At 38.7% G+C, this 10,372-nt stretch overlaps 1 protein-coding gene across 1 annotated transcript in view; it reads right to left on the bottom strand.

Annotated features, from left to right (window-relative positions):
- KRT222 (keratin 222) overlaps window positions 1–8,072 on the bottom strand; it is a 10,502-nt gene extending 2,430 nt beyond the window's left edge. Inside the window, exons 1-5 of the mRNA XM_032279736.1 lie at window positions 7,873–8,072; window positions 4,739–4,867; window positions 2,810–3,030; window positions 451–527; window positions 137–272 (exon numbers count right to left, since the gene is read on the bottom strand). Of these exons, the coding sequence (XP_032135627.1) occupies window positions 137–272; window positions 451–527; window positions 2,810–3,030; window positions 4,739–4,867; window positions 7,873–8,064 (755 nt within the window). The 5' untranslated portion in view covers window positions 8,065–8,072. The remainder of the gene's footprint in view (window positions 1–136; window positions 273–450; window positions 528–2,809; window positions 3,031–4,738; window positions 4,868–7,872) is intronic.
- Between the last annotated feature and the right edge of the window lie 2,300 nt (window positions 8,073–10,372).

Genomic DNA, 10,372 nt, shown 5'->3' with positions numbered 1-10,372 from the left:
AAAAAAAAAAAAAAAATCACAGTATACTAAAACTATGTTTGGAAACATTTACACAAAGAAGAATAATTATTGGGATTATTCAAAGTTAATTTCTTTACATATATTTATTATTATTTCTTAGAGCTTCTTTACTCACTGAATAGTGCCATGAGTTTCAGTGCTCTCCTTCACAGTACTTCCATTTAAGACTGCCTGTTTGGTCATTGTTTCTGTGTTTTCATTCTCATACTTTTGTGGGACTTTTGTAGTAAAAGATATTTCATTTATAATGGCTGTGAAAATATTATTTATGATATATTAAATTACAATATTGAATTACTGTTAACAAATTATATTGAAACTTTTATTCAAAATTTTTTTTCTACTTTAGAGTATTTAATTTCCTTACAAAGTAATCCCTGTAAATAGTACTTAACTTTTCAAATTAGTTTATTTATATCAGAAACTCACCTGATGGTAAAACAAAACCAACTCTACTTGTGGTAGGCTTTTTGTCTTTTTTCCCACCTTGAATACAACCATAATATCTGAAATTGGAAAGAATTATATTTTAAGAGCAACACTATTAGCAAATAATTGAAACACACAGGAGAATGGATAAATTGTATATTCATGCAATAGAAACACTCTTTGACCTAAAAGAAATGAACTAAGTCTACACTGTATCTTTATGGATGGATTGCCTAAGAATAATATTGAGTGAAAAAAGAAGTTGCAGCTAATTTTATAAAGGTTAGAATAACATGCAAAACAATTTCATACTTTGTAGAAATACATACATATTACTATGAATAAGTGTATGAGACTAATAAGCATCAAATTCAGAAGCCAGTTCAGGTAGACGGAGGAGGTTGAGATTGGGGAATGTGACTTAGGTGTCCAGGGAACTTCAACAACATTGGAAACATTTTACTCTTTTTTTTTTTTTTTTAACTATTTTACTTCCTAACCTGGGGGAAGTGGGTGTAGGGGTGGTCATTAAATTTTTCTGACATTTTCTTGTATATCTGAAGTGTAGCATAATAATATTTTTTTGAGTTTTACTATGGAAATATTAAAGACTATTTGATCAATATCTTGAATGATTAGGAATTAAATAAAATTCATAACCATTTTATTTAACAATTATATAGTTACATGTATATAGGATCTTGAATGATTAGGAATTAAAATTTATAACCATTTAACTAGTTACATATATATATATACACACACACATGATATGCATACACACACATTTACATAGCACTTACAATGTGCCAGGTATTGTTTTAAGCACTTTACAAACATTGACTCGATTAATCCTCACAGCAATTCTATGAGGTAGGTAGTAGTATTATTCTCATTTTACGGATGTGAACACTGAGGCACACAGAGGTTAAGTAACTTGCCCTAGGTCACTCAGCTAGTAAGTGGTATGTTTTTAATTGTTTATGTTTTTCAAAGACTTAATGTCAAGATTTATTATAGGCTAAAGTTGTTTTACCTACTTTTCATCTAGTTTTATAGAAGACTTAGAATTTGGAAACAAGCAAGGAGAAAGATTTCTTCTTATGGGAACATGGAGAATTGGAGGTTATGTCATGCCCAAAGCAATATGACCTTATAAATCAATACAGATTATGACGTATGAATTAATAAGAATTCCTCTTTTGATATCTTACCAGGACATCTGGTAGTTTTAAAAATCGTGACTCAAAATAATATTCCTTTCCATGTTTGTAATATAATTACATTATAGTAATTATTATTATTTTGGGGTTTGATGCGTGGTATAGGGTGAGACCTTGGTCAGGGGGTTGTGGTGATTGTGAATTTTCCAGGCTTTCTTTGTGGGTGATCCTTAGAAGGCACAGACTCATCCCTCCCTCCCTCCCTCCTTCCCTTCCTCCCTCCCTTCCTCCCTTCCTTCCTTTCTTTTTTTCTCTCTCTTTTTCTTTCTTTCTTTCTTTTTTTTTTTTTTTTTTTTGTGAGATGGAGTCTCACTCTGTTACCTGGGCTGGAGTGCAGTGGCGTGGTCTCGGCTCACTGCAAACTGCCTCTCCTGGATTCATGCGATTCCCCTGTCTCAGCCTCCCGAGTAGCTGGGATTACAAGCGTGTACCACCCTGCCCGGCTAATTTTTGTATTATTATTATTATTATTATTATTATTAGTAGTAGTAGTAGTAGTAGTGGAGACCAGGGTTTTGCCAAGTTGGCTGGGTCCCAAACTTCTGACCTCAGGTGACTCGCCCGCCTCAGCCTCCCAAAGTGCTGAGGTTACAGGCATGAGCCACTGCACCCAGCTGAGGAAAGGTCTTTTTCATGATTAGTTCATTGTAATTCCAAACTACTTGGCTTAAGCAATCCTCCCACCTTAGCCTCCCAAGTAGCTGGGACTACAGGTGTGTGCCACCATGCTCAGCTAATTAAAAAATCTTTTGTAGAGATGAGGTCTCACTATATTTCCCAAGCTGGTCTCGAACTCCTGAGCTGTAGCGATCCCCCTGCCTCAGCCTCCCAAAGTGCTGGGATTACAGGTGTGAGCCACTGCAGCTGGCCAAGACTACAAGATCATTTTTGTAGTGATCTAGAATTGCTTACATTTTATTCTAGCTGACTTTGGCTATTTGGTTCCTAATTTAGAAGACTAGAAATGGTTCTTCCATATATTCTTTGCAGTGCATACCTATTTTGTTGTATGAGCTCAGTGAGTACACCATAATGATGATGGCTTTTTTGGATTTAATTTCTCTGACTACCTCAACAATGACATAAGTGGTTCTGTATTTCTGATCCCTTGTCATTAACTAAATGGATTTAGGTACCTGATTTCTTCTTTTTCCAGGAGGCGGCGATACGTTGCGATTTCTTGTTCCAGCCTCATCTTCGTGTTGAGAAGCATCTCATGCTCTTGAAGCTGCTTTTCAATGCCGCGCCGTACTTCCTGTAGCTCTTTTTCTAGTCCTTCAATCACAGCCTCTAGGTCTTGCAGCTGCATCTGGTAATGCTGCTCGCTGGCATGTAGGGAGTTTTCAAGGCCCCTTTCCTGTTGTGTATAGATCTTCATCAATGAATGAGTAACACAGAATGTGTTTCTGAAATCTGATATGCAATATCTTCATCCTTTTTTTTTTTTTTTTTTTGAGATGTGAAGTTTCCCTGTCGCCCAGACTGGAGTGCAATGGTGTGATATTGGCTCACTGCAACCTCTAACTCCTGGGTTCAAGCTATTCTCCTGCCTCAGCCTTCTGAGTAGCTGAGATTACAGGCATGTGCCACCATGCCTGGCTAATTTTTTGTATCTTTAGTAGAGATGGGGTTTCACCATGTTGGCCAGGCTGGTCTTGAACTCCTGACCTCGTGATCTGCCGGCCTCAGCCTCCCAAAGTGCTGGGATTACAGGCGTGAGCCACTGCGCCCAGCCATCTTCATCCTTTTATGTTCATTTTTTTCTTTAAAAAGATTGCAATAATTATATTGCATCTATGCAAGAGGTGTTTCCTTACAGCCTTGTATGTGACCCCTCATTAAAAAAATTATATTTTATATACATAACTAGAGAGCTTACTTTATTTCAAAGACATCCTGTGATAATTCTTACTGAAAAAAAAAATCCTCTGAAGTGTGATTAACTTATTATCACTCTGAGTTACCTGATTTTTAAATTATTGAAAGTATACTTCAGAGGTAAGCTTTGTAAAAAAGCAAGAAAATATAGTATGTTGAATATCAAAGCCAGAGCAGACTGCTCATAAAAGGTATTTAAGGAACATGCTTAAATACTTTTTTGTTTGTTTGTTTGAGACAGCCTCGTTTTGTCGCTCAGGCTGGAGCGCAGTGGTGTGATCTCAGCTTACTGCAGCCTCTGCCTCCTGGGTTCAAGTGATTCTCATGCCTCAGCCTCCTGAGTAGCTGGGATTACAGGCATGTGCCACCATACCCAGCTAATTTTTTGTATTTTTAGTAGAGATGATTTTGCCATGTTGCCCAAGCTGGTCTAGAACCCCTGGACTCAAATGATCCACCTGCCTTGGCCTCCCAAAGTGCTAGGATTACAAGTGTGAGCAACGGCGCCCTGCCCCGAACATGCTTAAATATTTTTCTTTCCTTTTTTGGAGGCAGAACCTTGCACTGTCACCCAGGCTGGAGTGCAGTGGCGTGATCTCGGCTCACTGCAACCTCTGCCTCCCAGGTTCAAGCAATTCTCGTGCCTTAGCCTCCCGAATAGCTGGGACTACAGATGCATGCCACCATGGCTGGCTAATATTTTGTATTTAATAGAGACAGGGTTTCACCATGTTGCTCAGGCTGGTCTCAAACTCCTGAGCTCAGGCAATCAGCCCACCTTAGCCTCCTAAAGTGTTGGGATTACAGGAGTGAGCCACAGTGTCTGGTCTAAATATTTTTTTTTTTTATTAGATGTCTCAATGACTTGGATAAAATAAATCCCCACTGTTAAGACATAGAATATTTTACAAATACTCTATTTCCCCACTTCAGCAACTAGAGAATCCCAAGGTAATAAGAAAGCATTTCTTCATTTTTACAGGTCTGAACTAGACCTTGAGTGAGTTGATAACAGCCACTGCCATAATGGAGGGAGGGGTGAGTAATTCAACTAGGATAAGGAATAGAATTCAGTGGCCTTGATTTCCAGTTTCTCAAGGTAAATAAATGGACATTAATTCTTTCCCTCTCTTCATCAAATCACACTGAGGACTCGATGTGTCAGTTACTTTTGAGATCATTCTCACCACAGCATGGAGAGATTCAATTTCCACTTGCAGGTGGTGCCACTGGCGTCGGGCTTCCTTGAGTTCTGCTTGAGCTGCCTTCAAAGCCTCTTCATCTTTGTCCATTTTTTTGCTTATGTCTTCTTCTAGCTACAAGAAAGCCAACAGCAACAATAACAAACAAAAAACAAGGAGTGCTCTTGAAAATGAGATGTGTAAAAGCAATTATAGAAACATTGTATGGGAATTAAATAATTTGTTCTTAACTTGTTAGATTATAATGTGTGTTCTAGCGCCTAGTTAACTAATTAAATACGTGAGCAAGTCTGTGGCGTTCTTAGCCCGTTTTCTTCTACGTAAAATGATTTCAAAAAATCCCTTCCAACTATGACAATCTATGAAATATGGAAATATAGATTGACATGAATGAAAACAGTTTGCAGGACCAAGATTTTTGATCTCTGATTCTTAGCTTTTCACTATTTACGGATCATTGGAGGAAGGATTGAAAAATTAGCTGCTATGTCCCCCCATATTTTCTTGAAGGCTGCTTTGCAGAAACAGATAAATAGCTGTACCCCCAAAACTGATCAACCTGGTATCAGGTATAGGGACAAGGAGTAAATACTGCTAGGAAGTACATTACTAGCAATTTAGAGAATTAAGTTATTATAGGCAATAAGGCTCGTAAATGACTTCCATATGAAGAAAATCCACTGTTGATTTTCCTTTTTCAAGATGATCTTTTTAAAAGACGTGTTAATTTTGGGTATCTGGGTAATAAAATGAATAAATAACAAAAATGGCTTATCTAAGGATTGTTTTCCAAATGTTTTCATATTAAAAAAACAAGTGTAATATTTTATATTTAGCTTTAAATGTTTTTATGCTGATGTTGAAATGAAAAGAACGTATCTGTTGACAGAATTTTCAACGTTTGGCCCCAGGAACAGTGGGAACAACATATAGAATTGATTGTAGTATTTTGAAGCAAAATTTATAACTTTTAATATTCTTATAAAAATACATTTTAACATTAAAAAATTTAATTTTATCGTACAATAGATTGCTGAAAGGCAACATTGAAGTAAATGAAAGTCTATGAATAAAGTTTAGGGCAAGGTATTTGAGAACAAAATTCGTACATTTGTTTGGCTTTGTTGATAATCTGTTCCTAGTGTTAACTTGGCAGAGTCACGCAGCAAGCAACACCTACCCGAGCAGCTGCAGAAGATAAAGGATAGAATTTTGGAAAGAAGAAAACAGAAAAATGCTGGTATCTGCCGGTCCTGTGGCTTTCGAGTATGGAACTAGCAGGTAAGCTTGTTTGGTAACTACAGTCCCCAGATGGCCCCTTAAGAACTCTATCTCCCAAGGTGAGTCCTAGAGTGGCCCCCTTGTACATTGATTCTGGGCTGACCTGGGTCTCACTTTAGCAAGTAGGATGAGTTAGAAAGAATGCCGTGCCACTTCTAGGCCTGTCTTAGGAAACGCTGACAGCTTCTACTTCTATGCTTTTGGGAGCCCTGGGCTAATATGTAAGAAGTCTGGATACCCTGTTGGAGAGATCTTGTAGAAAGGCCAGATGGAGAGAGACCCTGAGGCTACGTGGAGTGAGAGAGAAAGTCCCAGCAGAGCCAGCCTTTCAGCAATGCCCTGCCAAAATGCCAGACACATGAGTGAAGCACCTTGGATGTTCCAGCCCAATCATGCCCCAAGAAGACTGAGGTCCCAGCTGAGTTTTGGGGGTGTTATATTATACAACAATCTGTAACTAAAATAGTTTATTAAATTTTTTAAAAATATTAAACAATCAGGCTTTCTTGAATTTATTTCAGCTGACTGAATTATTTGGAAAAGATCCTGTAAAGTAGTTTCAAGTTAAAAGACACTTTAAATAAAACCTACTGTAGTCTTGCTTTTTCATTTGAGTTTACTCATTTGGCCCTGTGACTTGTAAACTAAACTCATATTTCTACTACTACAAAGTAAAGTGTTTTGTTTATAATTTTCAGAAGTTGTCATCTATTGATTTTTTCTTCTCTTTGTAAAGCTGAATGAACTATCCCAACGTTTACATGTGACTTTGCTTAGTCTAAGATGTTGATCATTTATGAAGACTGAAAATGTTATCTAGAGGTGAAATTTATAATGTAAGTAAAAATGAGTTCCTAATAGAATAAAGGCCTGTGATTTTCTACCAATTTTTTTTGGGGGGGTGATATTCTGAAGTAAACTTTTTGCTGTATTTCAGGGCTTGGAAGAGAACTTGAACCCATATATGATAGGTAAACTAAAAAATCCCATAAATTTCTTAATCTTTGTTTTTAAAATATTTGTTTGTAAATTTGTTTAAAGACTTGAGACCTTAATTAATTGCTGAAGGTGATTGTTACTTTAAAACTAAGTCTATGAAATTAAGATTTAGTCCTTATCTAAGTTGACTCTCCTTCTCTTTTTAAAAATACTTAAATATTATAAGCTTTGTAATGAAAATAAATGTTTGTCATCTTATAGTACAGAAGCAAAAATCTTAGTGGAGAATCGTCACCAATTTGGGGAATTTCGATTGTCATAGTTTATATCATTGTTTCTGAATGCCATGTTCACACACTCAGATGCTTTCTATTTATAACAATCTGTTATAAACTGGAACTCTTTACCAGACCAGCCTGGTAAAAAGATGATAGAAACCTTTTAGAAATATTTTACTTAGTTTTATCTCTAGAAAGTGCACATGCTAATAAATCTTACTTAAAGGTTTTTCATTTTAAAGATGTTATTTAATTTATCTCTATAAATAACTCCATAATATCTTTGAAGGGTATCTGGGATGCTTCATTCCTGAAGAATGTCTGTAAGAGGTTAGAGTGCACCATTTTATTGTATGTTGACCCCATGTTAGTGATAGGAACCTCACAATTTATATAAAAATCAAATGCATCAATCAACACTTACTTAATGGCAATTTAAGAATATAATCACAGTATTTCCCCCTGTAGTCCCAGTCACATTGCAGTAGAAGCTAAAATCCTTCCCCAATAGATGCTGCATTGAAAAGGAAATACTGTACCTCAGAGAGGCCGGGACAGGAATTGGGTAGACATGGACTGTCTCCTTATTCTGGAAGGTGCCTGTCTGTATGAAATCATTACCTGGATCCTTGTTGAGAGCACCGTCTCTATCTGATTTCTGGTGAGGATCTTTTCATAGTTTGCCCTGATCTCATTGAGTAGCTGGGACAGTTCCATTCTTTTCCCATCCTCCACCTTGGCTAACTGAACCTTATCGATAGGATGAGTCGCTGCGGCAGAGTCTGCTCTGCCTGTGAGGAGGGCAGGCAGCATCGCGGAGTCTTAAAGATGCAGAGCTCCTTTTTCAGAGGCCATGGAAATTCTCGTCTTTCTAACTAATTATGCAAATACAGGGTAAACTTTTCGCTTCTATTTTCATTGGTATAGTGGAAATGTTAGATTCTTCATGAAGGAAATGAAAATTTAAAAAACTGTACTGGTTCCCTGTAAAAATTGAGTACTTTGAGGGGAGGGGGAGTTAACTTCTGTGAAAAGGAAATGGGGCAAAACATAGAATTGTTGGGCATTGTGGCTCATGCCTGTAATCCCAGCACTTTGGGAGGCTGAGGCAGGTGGATCATCTGAGGTCAGGAGTTCGAGACCAGCCTGGCCAACATGGTGAAACCCTGTCTCTACTAAAAATACAAAAATTAACTGGTGGTGGTGGTGGCACCTGTAATCCTAGCTACTTGGGAGACTGAGCCAGGAGAATTGCTTGAACCCAAGAGGTGAGCCACTGCACTCCAGCCTAGGTGATAGAGCTAGACTCTGTCTCAAAAAAAAAAAAAAAAAAGAAAAAAAAAGGAAATTGTATTTAGTTTTCTCAAAATGTTGCATGGAAATAAATCTGAGCCCCAACACATGATAGTTAAAATTTTCTTTTACAGTTTTTCTCACCGTCTGGAGCTTTTAAACAGAAATGCTATGGTAGGTCGTTAGAGTATGTTGTAAATCTTAAACATTCTGACAGTATTGGAAACAGCTACCATCAGATTAAGTTGACAGTTGTCATTAGCTCAGAACTGACTGACTATATTTCTCTCAAGTGCATGCTGTGGAGCTCATAGAGGACTGCTGGCCTGATAGAGCTTGATGTATTGAGGTGAAGCTGTAGCTACAGATAAGTGCTGTAGACCATGGGAGCTGCGAGTTAACATTTCCAGTGTTTAGTAGGGATGAAGAAGTAGACCTTTTGGTGTATTCACCAAAAGAACCCTTGAGCCCTTTGTAGTCAATGTGCATTCCATCCAATCTTTGCAATCACTTGAACCCTTCGGAGGGCGTATTCAGTGTATCAGTCCATCGAGTGTTTGCAAATCCTGACGTTTTCCAACCTGTAAAGATGAAAAGACTGAGGCCAGAGAGGTGGAGGCATCTTGCCCGAGGTTGCTCAGTGATGTATGACATCGTTGGGACTGGCTCTTTGATGACTTGCCTGTGTTCCATGTATTGCCCCTGCATATCTGCAGCTGCGTTATCATTCTCCCCTCCTAAATTCCTGGTTCAATCTTGCCAGCTGGTTGGCTAGATGTGATGGAAATATGTTGTGAGAGTGAATCTATCATTATTGTTATTTGTGGAGCGGCTTTGGCTGAATTGTGTCTGGAGCACAGTTCAGGGGATAATCAGACCCAGGTTCTAGCCCTCACAGGGCCTTTGCACGCACGTCCGGCCCTTTTAGTTTCTGAATTAACTCACATCTGGCCAGGCCAGTCTATGCTGGGCATTCTCACAGTCCCCTCTAAACAGAGCTGTCCTACCCACAGCCCCTGGTGAGAGGAGAGGTGCCAGGTCATTCCTGACCTGCCCCTCCCTACCTCCTGCACCTTCCCTGCCAGTCACAGCTTGATTATCTATAGATTGGTCAGAGACCTATGTGGTAGGCTGAGACAGAAAGCTCTGACTAAATAGGCTCATTGATGATTATCTAGGCCAAACTGATTCTCTTTCTTGGTAATTGAGACTGAGAAATATGAAGAGAATTAGGCTTGGGAATGGAGGAGAGAGAAGAAAACAATGAATTAAATTCCTAAATTAAATTCAGGGAGCAATGAATTAAATGCTTCCTGCTACTTTAGGTAGCTCCTGCTAATGTCTGCCTAAAACATGGAGAGCTGAACTAGATTCCCTGGAGGGTCAGTCCTGGCAATCTGCATTTTAATAGGCCTCCCAGCATTTCTTATGCACCCTAAATAAAGCAGCACTCTCCAGTGGAAGTATAACACAAACCACAAATGTACTTTTAAACTTTCTTTCTTTCTTTCTTTTTTTGAGATGGAGTCTCACTCTGTCACCAGGCTGGAGTGCAGTGACACGACCTTGGCTCACTGCAACCTCTGCCTCCCGGGTTCAACCGATTCTCCTGCCTCAGCCTCCCAAGTAGCAGGGACTACAGGTGTGTGCCACCACACCCAGCCAATTTTTGTATTTTTAATAGAGATAGGGTTTCACCATGTTGGCCAGGATGGTCTCCTGACCTCAGGTGATCCATCCAACCTCAGCCTCCCAAAGCGCTAGGATTACAGGCATGAGCCACTACGCCCGGCCTAAACTTTCTAGTAGCCATATCAAATGATAGAAA

Source organism: Sapajus apella, unplaced genomic scaffold, assembly GCF_009761245.1.
Source record: "Sapajus apella isolate SASKATOON/1434 unplaced genomic scaffold, GSC_monkey_1.0 scaffold12, whole genome shotgun sequence".
In the NCBI taxonomy this organism is placed as follows: Eukaryota; Metazoa; Chordata; class Mammalia; order Primates; family Cebidae; genus Sapajus; species Sapajus apella.
This window is presented reverse-complemented; position numbering and strand designations above follow the sequence as displayed.